The following is a 20,019-nucleotide window of genomic DNA, read 5'->3' as shown; positions in this document are numbered from 1 at the left end:
GTAGAAGAGGGCACTCACCACAACCGTCTGGTAGAACATCTGCAGCATCTTACTGCAGATGTTGAAGGATGCCAACCTTCTCAGAAAGTATAGTCTGCTCTGACCTTTCTTACATAGAGCATCAGTATTGGCAGTCCAGTCCAATTTGTCATCCAGCTGCACTCCCAGATATTTAAAGATCTGCACCCTCTGCACACAGTCACCTCTGATGATCACAGGGTCCATGAGGGGCCTGGGCCTCCTAAAATCCACCACCAGCTCCTTGGTCTTGCTGGTGTTAAGGTGTAAGTGGTTTGAGTCGCACCATTTAACAAAGTCTTTGATTAACTTTCTGTACTCCTCCTCCTGCCCACTCCTGATGCAGCCCACAATAGCAGTGTCATCAGCGAACTTTTGCACGTGGCAGGACTCGAGTCATATTGGAAGTCTGATGTATATAGATTGAACAGGACCGAGAAAGTACAGTCCCCTCGGCGCCCTGTATTGCTGCACACAATGTCAGACCTGCAGTTCCCAAGACGCACATATTGAGGTCTGTCTGTAAGATAGTCCACAATCCATGCCACAGGTGTGAATCTACTCCCATCTCAGTCAGCTTATCCCTAAGGAGCAGAGGTTGGATGGTGTTGAAGGCGCTAGAGAAGTCCAAAACATAATTCTTACAGCACCACTGCCTCTGTCCAGGTGGGAGAGGGATCGATGAAGCATATAGATGATGGCATCCTCCGCTCCCACCTTCTCCTGGTATGCGAACTGCAGAGGGTCGAGGGCGTGGCGGACCTGTGGCCTCAGGTGGTGAAGCAGCAGCCGCTCCATGGTCTTCATCAGATGTGACGTCAGAGCAACAGGCGGAAGTCATTCAGCTCACTAGGACGTGATACCTTTGGGACAGGAGTGATACAAGATGTTTTCCAAAGCCTTGGGACTCTCCCTGTTCCAGGCTCAGGTTGAAGATGCGCTGTAGAGGACTCCCCAGTTCCAACGCACAGGCCTTCAGCAATCGTGGCGATACACCATCTGGACCCGCTGCTTTGCTGGCACAAAGTCTTTTCAGCTCTCTGCTCACCTGGGCTGCTGTAATTGTGGGTGGGGATGTCTCACCTATGCTGGTATCAGCAGAAGGATGGTTGGAGGATGCAGTACTCGAGGTGAGAGTGGGTTACTGTGATCAAACCTATTAAAGAAGTTGTTCATTTGGTTTGCTCTCTCCACGTCTGTCTCGATGGCGGCACCCGCTTGAGCTGCAGCCAGTGATAATCTTCATCCCATCCCACACTTCCTTCATGCTGTTGTTCTGCAACTTCTGCTCCAGCTTTCTCCTGTACTGCTCTTTCGCCCTGAGCTGGACTCGAGTTCCTTCTGCACGCACTTGAGCTCATGCTTATCACCACCTTTAAAAGCCCTTTTCTTCTGGTTCAAAAGGCCCTTGATGTCACTTGTAATCCATGGCTTGTTGTTAGCATAGCAGCATACTGTTCTTACTGGAACTACAATGTCCATACAGAAGTTGATGTAATCAGTTGTGCATTCAACAGCCTCTTCAATGTTCTCACTATGTGACCCAAGCAATATATCCCAGTCTGTAGTTCCAAAGCAGTCTCTCAGAGCCTGCTCTGCCTCAGGGACCACTTCCTGAATGAGCGTGTAGTTGTAGGTAGCGCCTCACTCTTGGTTTGTATTGAGGCTGAAGCAGAACCAGGTTATGATCTGCTTTCCCAAGCGCAGGCAGTGGGGTGGCCTGTATGCGTCTTTAACGTTTGCATATAGTAGGTCAATAGTCCTGTTTCCCCGAGTGTTACAATCCACATACTGGGAGAAGGCAGGTAATGTTTTGTCCAGCGTTACATGGTTAAAGTCTCCAGCGATTAGCACAAGTGCCTCAGGGTGCTGCGTTTGTAACTTAGCAACTGGAATGGATGATGTCACTCGCCATCTCCGCGTTCGTTTGAGGGGATGTAAACAATAACAGCAATCACGTGTCCAAACTCTCTGGGCAAGTAATAGGGACGCAGACTTACGGCCAACAGTTCGATGTCCTTGCAGCAAGTGGAGATTTTAACGTTTACATGTTCTGAGTTGCACCACTTTGTATTGACATAGAGAGCGAGTCCTCCTCCTTTCTTCTTTCCACAGGTATTTGCGTCTCTGTCCGCTCTAACTGTGCTAAACCCGGGTAGCTCCACGTTAGCATCTGGGATGATAGACGTTAGCCACGTTTCACTAAAACACAGCAAGCTGCATTCTCTGTAGGTTCTGACATTTTTCACCAGCACAGCCAGTTCGTCGATCTTATTTGGTAGTGAGTTTACATTTCCCAGGATCACAGAAGGCACCGACGGTTTATAACGCCATTTTCTCTCAAGTTGTCTTGATTTAATCTTATCTTTTATCTTTGCGCTCGGCTGCCCGATATCGTCTTCTTACCTCGTCAGGTAAATAAGGAACCACACCGCCATAAGCATTTCTTCTCAGTGCTTTAAGCGGACTACTTGAATAGGCGATTCTCGGAGCGTAAAAATCCATGTCAAATAGTAAAAAGTGTCCAGGGAGCAATTCCACATAAAAGAAAGTGGTAGAAGTGATCAGTGAAATAGAGAAAAATAGAGATAAAAAGGTAAAAAGATAAAGTCATATACGGAGCTGCTGGAAAGGCTGCCAATCGGATGCGGCGCCGGAAATAATAATAATTGTAATAATTGGTGAGCAAAGGCTGTTATACATTATCTGCAGTGATGTACTACCAAATAAAAGAATGAAGCTCCCCAAACTACAAAGACATTTAGAAACAAAGAATGGTACTTACAGAAGTAAATCATTCAGCATTTTCAATGATAAAATGAAATTCTTGAGCCTTTACCAAAAACATTCTAACGCATTTGTACAACTAGCCAGCAGGCACTTGGGGCATTATCTAACTGCACATTAAATTGCCAAATATAAGACAGCTCACACAATTGCAGAACAGCTCTTCTTGTCTTGAGGAACAGATATGTGCACAAAAATTCCAGACAAGACAGTTGCAAGCAAACTAAAAAATATTTCTCTCTGCACTCTCTCCAAATACCCCTGATTCTGATAAACATGTAAAAATCAGATGAACCCAGGTTACCTCTTAAAAAGAGAAATGGAAACTAAATTTGATTAAGTTTTAAACATCTGTGTGTCAAGATACTGCTAGATGGGTATCATGCATATTTCATCTTTTATTTACACTGTTTTTAAATGCTGAATAGGTATTCACTGTTATTTGTTCATGTTGGCATTCAGGGGAAAATACTGGGCAGTTTACATTAAAACTGTTAATAAAAGGCCATCACTGAACAAAAATAGGTAAAACCTGGCCCAAGGTCAAAAAGTTTGAAAACCACTGCCTTATAGATTATAAATACTGGAAGAAATCTTATCAGAAATAGCTTTCAGATACCAAACAAGGCAAATCTAACTTCAGATTGCTAAAAATTAATGGCATTTCTTGTATTTCTAATTTTTCCCTTTGACTGGTATATACTGACACTAGATGTTTGTTTTGAAAAATGAAAAGAAGTCTGCACTAGATATATAGATAGACAGACAGCCACTTTATTAATCGCAAGGGGAAATTCACATACTCCAGCAGCAGCATACTGATAAAAAAACAATATTAAATTAAAGAGTTATAAAAATGCAGGTATAACAGACAATAACTTTGTATAATGTTAACTGCACTAGTACACTAAATATCAGAACCAACTGTCACTGCACACAAATTTTTGTTTTATCTGTGTCTATGTTGTTCATAGTTGCTATGGCTATTATTAGGCCAGTGACACACACAGGTCATATGATCTGTGACATCACGCTAATTAATACATTACACAACACAACTAAGCAATGAAGTTTTTGGATTTTTCAATGAAATAGTTAATAATAATAATCTTTTTTCTTTTCATGCTTTATTTGCAGTTTGAATCTGATTTTTCTGGCGTGTTATGGCTTTTATGTGTAATTTTTTCAATTACTATTAATGATCTTTAGTGTGAATTTTGACTATACTTGTGCTTCATCCTTTTATCTCATGGTCCTTTTTCAAATGCCCTTTTCAGGACAAGCCTGTATTTTTATAGAAGGAACAACATTCTTGTGATCTTTAAACATTCCTCCTTGGTCTTTGTTTCTCTCTCTCTCCCTCTGTAAATTGACATTCAAAAACCTTTTGCATCTTCTGTATCATGCGCACTCTGTCCTTCTTAAAGAATATATATTTTCATTTCAGCCCACCAGTCTCATAAGTGATACTGTTTACTGGCCTTCTGCAACACCATGAACAATAGCATTTGGCCTCTGCTTAAATGCTAAGTCTCTCTCTTTCTCAGGATTTAAGGCAAACTATCCTCATGTCTTGTGCTCTCCTGATAGTGCCATTCTTCGTGACCACATCTTACCAGCGTAACACTTCTTTACAAATATTGATATCAATACACTAAACAATCAGGTTCACATATTTGTGCATTGATAAATTTATATATTACATGAATATGCGTTTTACTAGTACAGTACCTTTTCATCTGCAATTCTTTCGCGTACATTGTCCAGGTAACTGCTGGTGTTTTCCACATTTGTGTAACGCAACAAAATGCGGGCAAAATCCTCTTCACTGATAGTGGTCATTCCCTTGGAATAAGTAAGAAATTCAATTTCCAGAACTTCAGTCTGAAGATTATCCATAAATCTTGAAACACAAAACAAGCAAATAAGTTATATTTGCAGTGAAATAATGCAGGTATTACTGCTAAAAGAATAAAATGAAACACATAAGTACATACACATACATGATCTAACCTGCTTAACCTTGTACAGGGATGCAGAGGGCCTAAACCCATCGCAGGCTGACTGGGTGCAAGACAAGAAAAACTTCTAGAAAATGCATTAGTCCTGCTCATGCACAATTCCACAATCACTCACAGAGACATACTGATATACTAATGACTGGAATGAAAATAAATACATTCCTACAATAATGATTTCAAAATGACATTTAAAATAACTGTAACTGCAATGGTGGCATGATCTAATTGTCTTACAATGACAAAGAGTAAAGTAATTGGCTAAGGAAACAGCGGCATAATCCAATTTTCTTTACAATGGCAAATATTTTACTTATTTAAGTTTACAATATGCATTATTTCCTGTTTTTTATAAGTAAATGCTATACTGAAATAAACAAACTCCCGATGCCACACCTGTAAAAGTCATCAAAGTTCAGCTCTGCCCTTCCCTTCTTCCCAAAGAAATGCACCAGCAGAGTTGTGTCTATCATTATATTTTCATCCGAACGCTGAAAAAGAAAATACTTGTTCAAAACACATAACGAAAATTTCTCATATACTGACAGAATGCCATAAAGAACTGTGAATTCAAAGGCAACAGGACGTTCACAATGCAAGCTAAAAAAAAGAAGAATTATACAGGCAAAAAAATACTTATGTGCAAACATAAATGAAAATTTGCCAAAAAAGCATCCTCATGCAGATATGTGCAAAAAACAATTAAATTAAATCACAATACCAAATGCTTATGCATCTTTAGCTGCTGAGACAAAAATGATCACCTGTATCGATTATTGTCAGTATATATGAATACATTGTCAACACTTTACAGACGTGGGAAATCTGCTACAAAAACCTTTTAGCAAATATGCGGAGTACTGAAAATTAATCTAATTAATTGCAGGACACCTATAAAGCCCCTGCAAATGCACACAAATTGGCAAAAATTCTAAGTTGCCTGTCAGTTGCCATCTCTTTCTTTCCACAGTTGATGTTTTTGGCCACTATGAAGTTGGTCCATTGCACTCACCCATGCAGCTTTATTATTTGATATTATGCTCTACATCTGAAAAATTACTACTGGGTCACACCCTCTTTTCCACTATTGATGGCATCTCTTGCTACTCACTCACAGGTCCTTAGTTCCCACACATGCAACAGGTTAAGCCCACCTGGGTATGCAAGCAAGGCCCTATACATATTTGACTTTTCTTGTGTCTTACATCACAATGTTCTTTTACTTGTGTATATTCTGATTGCCTAGTTCTTTTACTTGTGTATATTCTGATTGCCTAGCTATTTTATTTTGATATATTTTTTGTTATTGATATTTGGCTCTTTTCATATTCTCAGTCACAATGACACTAGTGACTTTTGTCACCTTCTGGTCTTTACTGACCATGCAATATCAGAAGTTCAGATAACGGTAAGATGTTCAGGTGTACGAAGAGGTCATAGCTGTTTAGCAGTGACAGCATATCTTTAGATTATGGGGAAACTGGAATGTCAGAAGGAGGCTCAGGTGAAAAAGAAAAAAAAAATCCCAGCCAGGGAATGGTATTTTCTGCATTACTGTGTAGATAACCTAATATGAAATTATTAAATATGAGCCATTATAAAATATTATTAAACTCTTTCCAAATGTTGCACATGTAACTTTTTCAGGTTTTCTCAAGATACATTCTGTTCTTTTATTCACTGTGACACCAGATCACAAATTAATGCACAAATAATGCTTCAAGGTTAATTTCTTCAAAATTATAATATTGTCAGTCTTGCTTAATCCAGTTGAGGGTTGCTGTGGGCCACAGCCTATCCTTGGAACATTGGATACAAGGAAAGCAATGACCATGATCAGGGTGTTAGTCAATCATAGGACCCAATCACACACATACCCACACTCACACTGTAACAGGATCAATTTGGAGTTTGACAATAAAACTAGCACCTCTTTAGGGATATGGAAGGAAAAACTATAGTATTCAAAGGAAAAACTACAATAGCACAAGAATAACCACCAGGTTCAGAATTCAAATTTATTTTTCAAACAATCCCAATTAATAATTAGTAATAAAGTAAAAGTATAACTGAAGTTATCTGAACAATCTAGTTTTCTAACAATTGTATTTTGGGGCAACTGTAATACATATATGGCTGGCCCAAGTAAAAACATTAAACATTTTTGTGAATAAAATCCAAATAAAAGTAAGGAAAAACTACTTATATTATTCAGTTTCAAGGTTGTCATCTTGAAGATCCCATAGTCAAGCAATATAAATAATATTTAAGTTTCTTGTTTTCATATTCACCATCCCTATGCATATAAATAACTGTAAATCAATAGGCAAGCAGAATAATGTGTTTGATTTTTGTAATGCTGAATTTCTGAGGTAAGTTGGTTATATTCATGAATCATCTGTACATGTAACAATAATGATCCAATAAACCTATAAATCAATGTACTTAGAGATACATTTATTTACTTGTATTTACATAGTGTGACTGGTTGTGCTCTATTCACAAAATTTTCAAATGACTAAATCTTAGCCATTTATTATGTATTTCAATCTGGACACTACCATACTCTTTAAACGGGTTCTTAATATGAACACAAAAAACATCTAAACTTAGCAGGATATTAGTAATGTGACAGTCAAATATGGTCAGATACTAATGTAATTCAAAAATATGAGAAATTGGGTGGTGTTAAAGAGGCAATTCTTGAGCAGAAAGTGATTACTTTTTGTCTTCATCATGCCCCAGTTACAGAGAAGCAACACATGCCAAACGTCATTGCAGAACCCAACAAAAAAACCTTTCTTTTTCTTTAGTGATGACTGCATTCAAATCATTCCATACCATGCTGCTTCTATACCTCTAGTCTATAATCCTATTGTTGCACATAGTGTTAATACAAACAAAGACATAAAAATACAGACATTACAGTGTGCAAAATGCAGAATGCATATGCTTCATTGGTTATAAAAAGTACTTTTCTGTTTTAGAAAAACACACAATTAACTCCTCTGATGATGAATAATCATCTTTTATTGTTCAAATATTTTGTGCTTTTACAGTATAAAATTTCAATGAAATTCTAGGACTGGCAAGATACATGATGTTCTGTACAAAAAGCATGCAAAGGGATAACTAAAACGTTCTGTTCATTTCCTTTTTGCGAATAATGGTGGCTGTACACAGTATTGTTACAGTTGAGTATTGTTACAGTAGCTGGAAAATACCAAGCTACACACCAATAATTAAAAATAAAACACTGCTTTATAGACTTGAATATTCTGCTGTATTTTACATAAGAGTCTTTAGAATGGTTTACATATCTGTGGGAACTGTTACCAGAAAACAAAACTTACTACTGGAAAAAAAAAAACAAAATAACATCTAAACTTCTTATTTATTCTTCTAGTTATCTCTTTATCTCATTTGAGAAACTGAATAATTTTAAGATTTTGTATTGCTACTGATCATATGCCTTGGTTGCAGATGATTCTTTTATATTTTTAAGTCAGCTCACTTTTTTTCGATATTATTAACACCTGAATTCTTGCAGAGCTGTAAAGAACTGTGCATAGATTAAGCAAAAAAGCAGCATTTTTGCAGACTGGAATGGTACATTTACAATAGATACTGTAGCTTAACCCTAAAATGTTGTAATTGCTGTATACAGCACCTTACGATAGCTTATTGGCAATTTTTAAAGTTAAAAATATGCTGTTATTTATATGTTAATGCAGAATGTACAGCTACAACTGAAGCAGCACACACTGAAACGGTTTTTGAAAGCTGACAAAAATATTTTCCATCTTTAATAATTCTAAATACCAATACAAAAATATATTTGTTATGAAGTAACCATATGCCAAATGTTTAGAATAAAAAAATTATGCTGAATTTTTTTTTGACCAGTATGAAATTGATTATTAGGTACATAAAAAGTCATGGACTTTTATGCACACATATCTACTCCAGGGATATGGTGTTGCATTTCAGTTTGTGTCTATGTATCTAACATGCTGAATACATCAGAATGGAAGTTAAAACCACAAAATTCACAAAACATTAACCGAGTCCAACTTGCATGCAGAATCACAGACTATTACTGTTAACAGAACAGTAAGACAAAGTACAAAAGAGTATTTAAAAAAAAAAAAGACAATTTAAATATTTCAGTTTTATTAGCTACTGTTGACACTATAAGTGATCAAGTATTAAACAAATGGGGTTATAACGCATTTAACAAATTGGTTTATAATGCATCTTAAGTTGAAATACTCTTTTTCATCCTGTGGTGTAATCGTTGCCTTGAAACAATCACCTTGTAGCTTGTCAGATAAAAAATTAAAATAGCTTGTAAGAAAAACAGAAAATCAACTTTCAATAAAACAATACATTATTTGGCAATTAAAAGGTAATGCTATTTTTCAAATTGTATAACTGAGAAAAATAGGTCTTTTTTTGATATGAAGAAATTTTAGTGAAAGCAACACAAAAATCTGAAAATTATCAAATGTATCTGAGCAGCACTGGACACAAGGTTGGAAAGAACCCCTAATGGGATGTCAGTCCAAAGAAGTGTAAGTGCATTTGTCTTATATTTAATCAAATTGTATTTAAACATTAAAATAAGTAAACAGCAATGGTTAATATGTCATCCCCAAAAGTATCTGGTAAACTCTAAGGAAAAGTAGAAAAATAAACTAATTGAAGAAAATAGTTTAGAATAGGAAAGCAGAATCTAGATTAATATATACAGACATACAAATATAATGTAGTGGGCTGTTTATTAGGCAAGCAGGTTGCTAGGCATGAAAAGGTAAGCAAAGAAAACCTCAGTGGCAGTAGAGATGAAAATTGATAGGATATTATGGGAAGATAGCGACCACTGTCAGTAATAAGTAAAGATGGTGTACTAGGTTTCCCTTGCCATTCCAGAAACCTAGTACACTTCCAGTATTTTATTCTGTACCATTATTTTATGCCTCATAATCCCCTGCCCACTAGGAAACCTATAACAACAATTACATTCTTTTTACATCATTGGTCAATTGCAGATGATTTAATTTAAAATAAATAATTAACACATACTTAAAAAATACACAGATCACCTAGAAGAACCAAACATCATGTTGAATATGTTGTGAGTTAAGTTATTAGTTTAAGCAGGCTTTAACAGTTTATCAGTCTCACTAAAATATATGTAGGCATAATTAATGAGACAGCTGTATCTACTGTAATTGAAAACTGACAACCAGTTTACAAAAAATGTTATTCTGCATAAATTGGTGTTATAAACAAAATACAGATGTTTAATCAATTTGTGAAACTAAGAATAATTACCACTCTTTCGGTAGGTAAATATAAAACAAGTATATGCAGTAAAATCAGGAGTACTTCTAATTTCATGTAAACAGCCACCAAAATCACAAAAAAGTTTCAGAAAGTGCTAGTAGAACTAAATAATTTACCTGAATATTCTTCTTGAGCTCTGCCTAATTTTAGAACTGAAAATTTTCAACAAATGAGCAAATGCAATCTTGAGAGAAGCCATATATTATACAGTTGCAGAAACACACATTCAATTCAATAGCCATCTTATTAGAGGTCTGTGTACAGTATCTTTTAATGGGATTGGGGAAAAAAAAAACACACCACCATACCTCAAAATTAAATCACAATGACAATATGTTATTGGATCCTTACATCCACATATTATAATGTAAGATACTTAAAATCAAAATGAAAAGGAAGTCAATCAACTTAATGATATATTCTGAGGCTGTTTTCATTCATGTCTTCACTAACAATTGTAAATATAGGACAGTACAAAAAAATTTAAAATTATACTTCTCTTGAATGTTTGCATTTAGGAAACTGTAACACTATAAACAACAAGAACAAAAAAAACTTTTTTGCATGTTAAATTAGGGAAAAATGTCGGCATAAGGTGTAAGAGCATTAGCAGTTTTATGTAGGTCTCATTTGCCTGCAAAATATATAGTACACCCAAGCAGCCAAGACTAGGAAATCCCAGTCTTCAACCTGCGGGATAATCAAGGTTCCTATTTTTATTTATATCAACATAATCCTGGCTGCAGAGGAGGAGGAGGAGGAGGAGGTTAGGAGCATGCACTGATACAGCGCATTGCCACACCCACCACATGACAAACCATCCAAGGATCCCAGATTAGGGCCTGAGCGCAGCCATGCAACAGGTGATACCTCAGCACCACACAAGCTCAGACGGAATGGAAGAGTGTGAGTTTTTTATGGAGGATGGAGTGCCAATTCTGCCAACAACCCCTAGGTTTTTTCCCTGCAGGTTGGAGGGCCTACATGCAGGGCTGGATGCAGATTAACGTCATACCCAGGACGGAGGAATTGCAGGTTAAGGGCCTTGCAGAAAGAATGTGTAAAATCCAAATAAACAGACAATGGGCCAGAAAACAATCCCTTGTTATTGGAGATGTCAGACAGCGGACCTATGTACTATGACACAATGTTGCTGTGTCCGCTTCAGTTTCTAGAACTCTAATAAAGTGGCTAGTGAAAGAGCACAAACTGGTACACATATATTTCATATTTACACATCTACAGAAACACACAAAATGCATACAAATTCTATCACGCTACTGATGAAACTGAAATGAAAAAAGGGATAAGAAGGAAATGGAATTCTAGTGTTAAAAAGCAAAAACAAAATATTAAAATGGGGATTATTTTAACTAGTAGTGGAGGGTAAGATTAAGTCATGATGTAACAGAGGTTTGTTGTACCTCTGCGAGGTCTGAAAAGAGTGCTTGGCTTGTGCTCTGCCTTAGTATATCCCAGTAGCTTCTGGGGGCAAACTCCTGAATGTCACTTTTAAGAACCTGCAGAAGTTTTAAGAAGCAAAGCCATTAAGTTTTTAGCTTCAGTTGCATGACATCTCAATATCCTGACAAGAACAATTTTCACAAAATTTTTAATAAGAAAAAACACTGCATGTTGCATTAAAACAGCCACGTGGATGTTTATTCACATAAAAGACATTTAATTTCAGATTATTTTTTAAATTTATTTTCTTAATAACGATCATTGAAAACCAACGACAAGACTACAGGTAAATCGGGACACATTTAAATATAGACAATTATGAAGGAGCACCGAGCGCAGATTATTTTCTAAATATTGAAATATTATTTAGGTGATTGGTATTTAAAAGAAGTTACTATATCTTATGGCACTGTGAAATAAAACAGCTGCTATCCAACTACGGTATACGCTGAACCTGCTAAAAGCAAGTAAAGGGTAGTTGATGAACATCTCTTGTGTACAGGAACTGCACAAATAAAAAATGTATTCTAGGGTGACACCTAACAATAATTCATGATGGATCAGTAATATGAATCAGATTTAGGTGTTACTTACCTGATCAAGAAGTCTAATAACATCAGTACAAGACAAATATATTTTTTATTCATTCGTTCATTCATTTGCAGATCCTGAGTATCCAATACAAAGTCACAGGGAGTTTGAGCCTACCATAGCAGCACTGGTTGTGATAAGAGTTAATTTTAGTGTAAACTGATGCACATACTCTCACTGGATTGTACTGGATTGAGGATAGTTCTATATGTTTTCTGTATAACTTAATTGTATTCTTTTTTATTGACCCTATTTTAGACTGCTGCAAATACAAGTGACTTATTATCAGTACATCATCAGAAACAGATGCAATCTTGTCAAAGGCAAATTTTGTCCTAAGCTAAATGAAATTTAGGTGCCTAGGTCTGGCACAGTTAATGCTGTATAGAAAGTGTTTTGACAGTAAAATTACCCTTGGTATCATAATATTTTTAATTGCAATATGGGTGACCAGTATAAAGTAATTGTGTATCTGGGAAGAATTAAGTGTGCATTTAGTTTCTTTTGACTTAGTGTTCTCAAGTTACAATAAGTTTTTGGTTTTCTTTTGTTGTATTATTTAGGTTTAATCAAATAAGCTGCCAAAATTAGGTCACTGTGCAGGTATTCTGGGCCAACTTTCACAATAAGAGTGAAAATCTCAGAATTACTAGAGTACCTTAGAATAGAACCTGTGTTTCTATAGATGGAGAGGAGAAAGTTGAGGTAATCTTGGCATTCATTTAGGATACCCCATGGTCACTTCCCACAGAAGATGTACAAGGCATTGCCCTCTGGAAGAGGATCCAGTACATGCCACAAAGATAATCTATCTCACCTATTATGGAAGCATGTGGGATTTCTCAAGGAAATGCTGAAAGAATTTGCTGAGAATGGCGAGGCCTGGTCTGCTCATCTCAGCTTATATTGGTTCTATGGCCCACATCAGGAAAAGGTAGGAAAACTATTCAAATCCTACACAATGGTATTAATATAAATTTATGGATACTGTACTTATTAAAAGTCCATGAACTGCAAAAAAATGAAATCTGATTGAGAAAATGCAAACATTGTATAACCCATTTATTCTATTACAGGGTTGTAGGGTGACAAAGAATGTAGTGGCAGAATTAGATGCAAAGTAGAAGCCAACCCTGGATAAGATGTCAGAGTGCTATATTTTGCTTAAAGGAATCTGCAAACAATGAAGAAACTTGCAGACTTCAGATGAATAGTGACTGAGAATCAAACTGAGATCCCAAGCTGGGATGCAGCAACACTTTCCACTGTGCCAGACAAAAGCCAAATAAATGTTGCATAGATTAAGATATGGAAGACAAAAGAAACCTGAGAATTTTAATGACTTTAAATTCATATTTTTATCGTTTCAAGTGCTAAGCCTGCAGGGAAAATGGAAAATTGACACACCTAAAAAACACACCTTTTTAAGTGCGCTATAATGTTCATAAGAGCAAGATTTATAGTTTCACTGCAAAGCTAATTAAGACAAAATTCTTTATTGAATAGTGAAATTTCTATCTAATATCATAAAAAGGGCTTAGAATTATTATTGTATTATAGGGAAATTCCCGGCACAGTTCAAGACAATCTTTATTCAAAGCACAAAATGGTTTTGCTAACGTTATGCTTGCATTATTCATGATGTGTATGAAACGGAAGTAAAAATAAAAACTGAAAAGATTGTTACTGGTTAGTAACACTTTCACGGTAAAACAGTAGATTGGAATGTAATCATCTGCCTAGTTTATTTCAAAATTTACAATGAAGACTAAAACTGTAATTTCCTGTTAAAATAAAAATAAATTCTTTCGCATGGATGTTTAAGGGCTAAAACATTATTTTAACATAGAACATGACACTTCAAACACACTTAAAATATCAGCAGATTTCTTGGTACAGACATTTGTACCCTACTGAACATCATCAGCAGTCATATTTTACATTACGTCAACTACATGTATATATGCAATTTGATTAAAGAACAGGTATAATTTAACAGGAGAATATTATGAATATAATAAAAGACATGGCTGGGTGGAGCTTCATACATTTAAATATCTAGCTTTTTAAAAATTAAAGTCTTACTACAACATCCATAATAATAATGTAATAGGAACCATAGCATAGTCTTGAATAAAAGCACTTGTTTTGTTTGCGAAATGAAGTGTCTGCGTGCACTTTTCGTGGCATTACACGTGTATTTTTGAGCATGCCCAAACACAGGAACATATGTTGGTGTAAAAGTATAACAAAACAAGTGCACTTTTATTCAAGACTACCTGTATAACTGAAGAAAAAAGAAAGCAAGTTACAGTCGGCGATTGATACGACAGCTTGCATGGTGCAATGCTAAGAAGTGCTGATTTCCATTTCATGCTAAATAAAATCATCACATTCAAATATTAACAGTTCCCACACACCCAAGGACCGCCCTTCCTACATTTACGACACGTGTACTTGTTGCAGTGTACACACCTCTTTGTGCTATGGTTCCTATTACACTGAATGAGCACCTGACACTGTAGTGTACTTTCTTCCCTGGGGGAAGGTCCCACATCAGAGAATTTCCAGGTCCTGCATAAATTCACACCCGATCTGACGCTGTTCGTTTTCAAATAATATTGCATTAGTGCGATGATGTTTTCACATATATTGTCTCTTTCTTTCAGATGTGTAATAGAAACCACAGCATAGAGAGAAGTGTGTACATTGCTTCTTACAGGAAAAGGCGATGGAAAAAGTGCACTTGAATAAAAGTGCACTTTTGTTATACTTTTACACCAACATATGTTCCAGTGTTTGGGGAGTGTCTGATTATTGCATATAGCGCCGAAGTTAGTGCTCTTTACCATTCTCTCCTCTGCATGTCCTGGAGTACAAAAGAAACAGCATACAGTAACATGCGGGGACTGGCCGGAACACTCAATAAAACTGAATAAAAAGAAAATCAAGTGACGGTGAGATATGAAGAAGGCAGCTTCGCCAGCGTTTGTGTGTCAGAACCCTTTGGGGGTTTGCGTTAGTTTGCATCGTGGTACACTGCAGAGCTATAGCACATCTTTATGTGAAAACAGCCATGTCAGATGGGGTTGTATGGATTGATTCTGAACACAACTGAGAGAATGAAAAGTGAATTAAAAAAAAAACAAAAACAAACAAAGCTAACCTTTACAAGGATCATAAATTACACCGGCTGTTACAGACTGAAATAAAAATGTAAGCTTTTATTCTAAAATAGTAAGACTAAGAGCAGTTTACTTCTCAAAACGGAGTGGTGCAGGATCGAACTCGCGACCTTTTGATTCCCAGGCGGCAGCTGATTCTATTGCACCACGGAGGCACTCATAAGAAACAGGTGTCGATGTCACATGTTAAGGCGGCTTTTTGTTTCTGCAGTTATATTTTTGAGTAAAAGCGCAATTTTTGTATTATATTTGTACCTTTTGTAAAATTGTTTCTTTGATATTTGGACTTCAGGCTTCATACATTATATAGTTTATGCCTACATTTTGTCATCTACTACTAGAATATAAAAAAACGTTTCTGTTTTAACAATGTGTTTACACAGATTACTGTAGAAACAGAACAGACATGAAATGTGTGTGTTCCAAATAACGATCTATTATTTACACTCTAAAACTCCACTTCACTCACAGATACTCAATCAAGGCTTGAGCTGAGAGAAGTTCGTGCACGTTCTAAATTGGTGGGGGGAAGGAATAGCCGGCTGCTTCTAGCTTCTCTTTATCAGCGCATTTAAAGGGCAAAGGACGCTGGCGGAGAGGTGTGAAGGGATTTAAGAAGCGATTTAAGGTGGGACGAATTTACAAGTTTTTTCGTAGGCTCTGGTAATTCTAGTGTTAAATATCTTCCACTTAATCACATAATAAAGGTATTTTATACTTATGTAACTTGATGTTAAGATTCCGTATGAAACAAAAAGCATGAGTTAATATGCAACAGATGAACAGGAGTAAACAAGATATAAGATACTGTCTGCCAGCCTGAATGCTCCAAGAATGAGCTAACGGGTTGAACAAGATGTAAACTGCAAAGAGACATAAGTTATATGTTTATGACATTAATAGATGCAGACAAGTTTCACTGGGCAAATATTTTAAAACAAAGAATGGGACTGTTATAAAACAGCAACTCTCTGGTGCAATGCTCATCACTTAAAAGTAGCTCATTGATGCTTGGATACTGAAGTCAAAGTGGTCTAATATTATGTCTAATTATGTGTGACTTTCTACTAAATATACCAGTTATGTTCTGTTCTAGACAGGTGTACCACCAATAGGCAGATATTTTGTCCTATGTACCATCTCCATATGTATATCATGAGCTGATATTTTTGTTTTTTTGGCGGGTACATTAACACATTTTAAAGATCTGGATTGTCTGTCTGTTACAGACGAAAACCAAATGTATGTGTGTACTGTATAATATTAACAATAAGAGCAGCTCACTACTGAAAACGGCAAATATAGGAGGCAGTTGGAATCGAACCAGGGACTTTTGCTTACAAGTCAGCAAATCTTACCACTACGCCATTGAAGCTGTTATATCGCCCTTGAACCTTTTGTGAAAGTGTTTATTTGATCTTTGGACTTCAGGCTAAACACATTCTATACTTTATGCCTACATTTTGTAACATGTATTACTAAAATATGAAAAAGTTTCTGTTTTAACAATGTGTTTACACAGATTACTGTAGAAACAGAACACACATGAAATGCATGTGTTCCAAATAACAATCTATTATTTCCACTCTAAAACTCCAGCAATTCACTCCCAGATAATTAAACAAGGCATGAGCTGGGAGAACTTTATGAACGTTCTGCGACGGTGGGGGGATGGAATAGCAGGCTGCTTGCTGCTTGTCTTAATCGGCACATTTATAGGACAAAAGACGCTGACAGAGAGGTGCGAACGGATTTAAGGTGGGCCAGATTTACAAGTTTTCTAATGCTACCACTTGCAAGATATCTATTTTTGTTCCAGTGCCAGCACAGATTCTACAGTCCTTGTTGACATTTCTAGAGAAGCAAAATGTGCAAACTTGTAATTTCCACTTGTAGCATAGAAGCATTCTTATATCCAGTGCTCTTACTTTTCAGTAATTTACTTGAATGTGATAATGAGGAGACTGAATCATCTAGAAGATGCAAATTGGGATTTCTCACATTTTTTAGTCTACTCAATATCTAATTAATGTGTAGATGTGCTGAAACCTTGTCAGTCAAACTATATAGAGAATTTAAATTGTGCTGAAACTCAAACTGAGAAGCAAAGGACACACAAGTCTTTTTAACATAAGGCCATTTACAAAGCATGCACCTTTTTTAACAGAACCAATTTTCTTTTATAAGCAGCTCCTAAACCTACTTTTAAAATATGCATTTTATCTCTAAGACTGTGAACAAAACAAATTGATTTAAATATCAAAGGTCTGATATTGTTTTCAGTTTTCTTAATTTTATTCAATGACACAAAGTATCTGAAAAGTATTTTTTTTTCCTTATTTGCACAGCTTCAATGGAGCACATTGACAAATTGACAGCTGTTTCACATAATACTCTGCACTACTCTGCATGGTATACTTTAGTTTTAAATACTACCCGCAATGTGTGTAAAAGTGGAGTAGGGTAGGTGATTGAAATGTGATTTTCTTTTGCCATATTTTTTATACATGCTTGTTAGATGATCTTGGTCCACTGCTGTTGGGATAGGCATCAGCACTGTGTTCCTGACCTGGATTAATGAGGCTAGATGGATATATGGATTCAGCCTCCTTTAAACTGAAAACTCTGGATAGGGATTGAACTTCAGTACAAGAGTAACTGTTGGTCACACAATGAAAATATCTGACAGGTGGTAAAGGGACGTGCTGAAAGACCACTACTGATGAATGAAGCCATAGCTGCTTTTTGAGCTAAAGTAGTATTTTCTGATAGTATGACCAGAATCTGTTAGCCTGGCATGACTTTAAGAGATCAGTAAGGCATTTCCTTATGGCATAAGAAAGAAAGGTCTCAGAGAAGCTCAGTCAGCTGAAAGAGCTTTTTTGGAACAAACAAAATGGTATGAGGGAAGCATATACTGTATCTTGAAAGATGAGACCATGGAAAGAGGAAACAAAGCTATACAACACCAGAAACCAAAAGATGTATGGTCATGCTTCACATCTATCGTCAGTGTTTTGACAGACAGAAGTTCAACTTTAGGAAAGGTCAATTCAAGCGGATACTTTTTTATTTATACATACAAGACAAACTGATTTGCTAAATACGTTTTATATTTTGAACAACAAGGCAGAAAATGTGGTGGGGCCGTACAGTCTGGTGAAATCCATTCAGCATTGGATTTTTAAAACACAAGGATTCTAGTTCAATCCTTTCTTTTGATTCACTGCTTGATGCTCAGCATGTCACTTAAACTGAAAAAAAAATTTATAACAACTGTATGTATCCACATCTTCTAAGTCACTTTCGATAAAGGTATCAGCTAACTGTAAAATAATAATAAATACATTAGTAAACAAATAGAAAAGAATAGGACTTTTAAATTCAATAATGTAAGAAAACTGTAAGAATGTATTGATTTTACTATTTTGAATCCTACAGAAGCACACTGTATCAGGAAAAGAAGTACAATTAACCTTAGTAAAACTAAATTAAAATCAATCTTTGTTTAAACTTATATTAAAGTTATATTTTCTTAAATGGTGTAGTTAGTGTTAAAAATCATACATACGCTGGTTACAGGAGCAAACTGATATCCATAAAGTTGCATATTCTTACATTGCAAAAGGAGGATGCAGTGTCAGGATTTCAGAACAGAGCATGCAATAAAGGGAAGAAAGACAACAAAACAGGTTAGAACATGCATAGCCACAGTTAAACTCTTGACAAATCACAGCAAGCAAATTGTCAGAGCTGCCTACTTCTATAAGAACTCATTGTAGATAACAATATTTCGTGTTTAAAAAGCTGTTTTGTTATTTGTAAGCAGTGTGATGAAAAGGTAATAGACTACAGCAGCCAGAATGATCTGTAAAACTATGAAAAATGTTTTGAAAGGTATAACATCATCAAAATGTGCTTGACTCACTTATCACTTAACAATATAACTGCTTTTATCTTTGAGAAGTTGGCAAGAGTCTAAAAACACAGAACTTCTAAACAAAAGATATAATGACATGACACTAGAGACCTGAAGATGAACATAAGAAGACAACCATACTGAATATAAAAAACAACAAATTAAAATAACATTTTGACTTTTTTTGTTTTAGTACCCATGAAAAACTTATTAAGGTACAAGCATCATTTTCATGCTGAAACTTAATTTTAATAATCTGCCCCTTTTGCTGAAGCGTTTTTTGTTTTATTTTTCTCAGGAAAATTAACAACACAATTATCTCTCACTTAAACTGAAATAATTGTTGTTATCCATGCAAGCTCAAGATAGTTGTGTTTCTTTTTCTTTAGTATTATGTGAAGGTTTAGACTATTAGAAACAGTCCATGTGTGCTTAAACCAATAACATCTCCTAAATTTAGAACTATCATTGCTTAGTTATTTCAGGTTTAATTATTGTATTATGGAGCCTAAAAAAGAAAGTAAAAATGATGATTTCAAACTGATATACAACTTATTTTGACAAAACATACTCTTACTCTTGTATAGCATTTATTTTATATTCAAATCTTTGTTTGCAATTTGCATGAATGTTATCATAGGTATAGCCACCTATGCTGTAGATTTCAAGCCAAATGAGAGTTAACTAA

The 20,019-nt window shown here is 35.8% G+C and overlaps 1 protein-coding gene across 7 annotated transcripts in view; it reads right to left on the bottom strand.

Annotated features, from left to right (window-relative positions):
- The window catches only part of micu3a (mitochondrial calcium uptake family, member 3a), a 188,389-nt gene that overhangs the window by 32,083 nt on the left and 136,287 nt on the right, over nt 1-20,019 (bottom strand). For 2 of the 7 annotated variants that reach the window (XM_039750913.1, XM_039750915.1), the window contains exons 8-12: nt 18,984-19,025; nt 11,597-11,692; nt 7,681-7,695; nt 5,220-5,314; nt 4,537-4,708 (exon numbers count right to left, since the gene is read on the bottom strand). In XM_039750913.1, the coding sequence (XP_039606847.1) occupies nt 4,537-4,708; nt 5,220-5,314; nt 7,681-7,695; nt 11,597-11,692; nt 18,984-19,025 (420 nt within the window). The remainder of the gene's footprint in view (nt 1-4,536; nt 4,709-5,219; nt 5,315-7,680; nt 7,696-11,596; nt 11,693-18,983; nt 19,026-20,019) is intronic. The other 5 variants (XM_039750916.1, XM_039750914.1, XM_039750917.1 and 2 more) reach the window with 5 other exon arrangements.

This window comes from Polypterus senegalus, chromosome 4 (assembly GCF_016835505.1).
Source record: "Polypterus senegalus isolate Bchr_013 chromosome 4, ASM1683550v1, whole genome shotgun sequence".
Taxonomy (NCBI): domain Eukaryota; kingdom Metazoa; phylum Chordata; class Cladistia; order Polypteriformes; family Polypteridae; genus Polypterus; species Polypterus senegalus.
The sequence above is the reverse complement of the archived record's forward strand: the minus strand, read 5'-3'. Positions and strand labels throughout refer to the sequence as shown.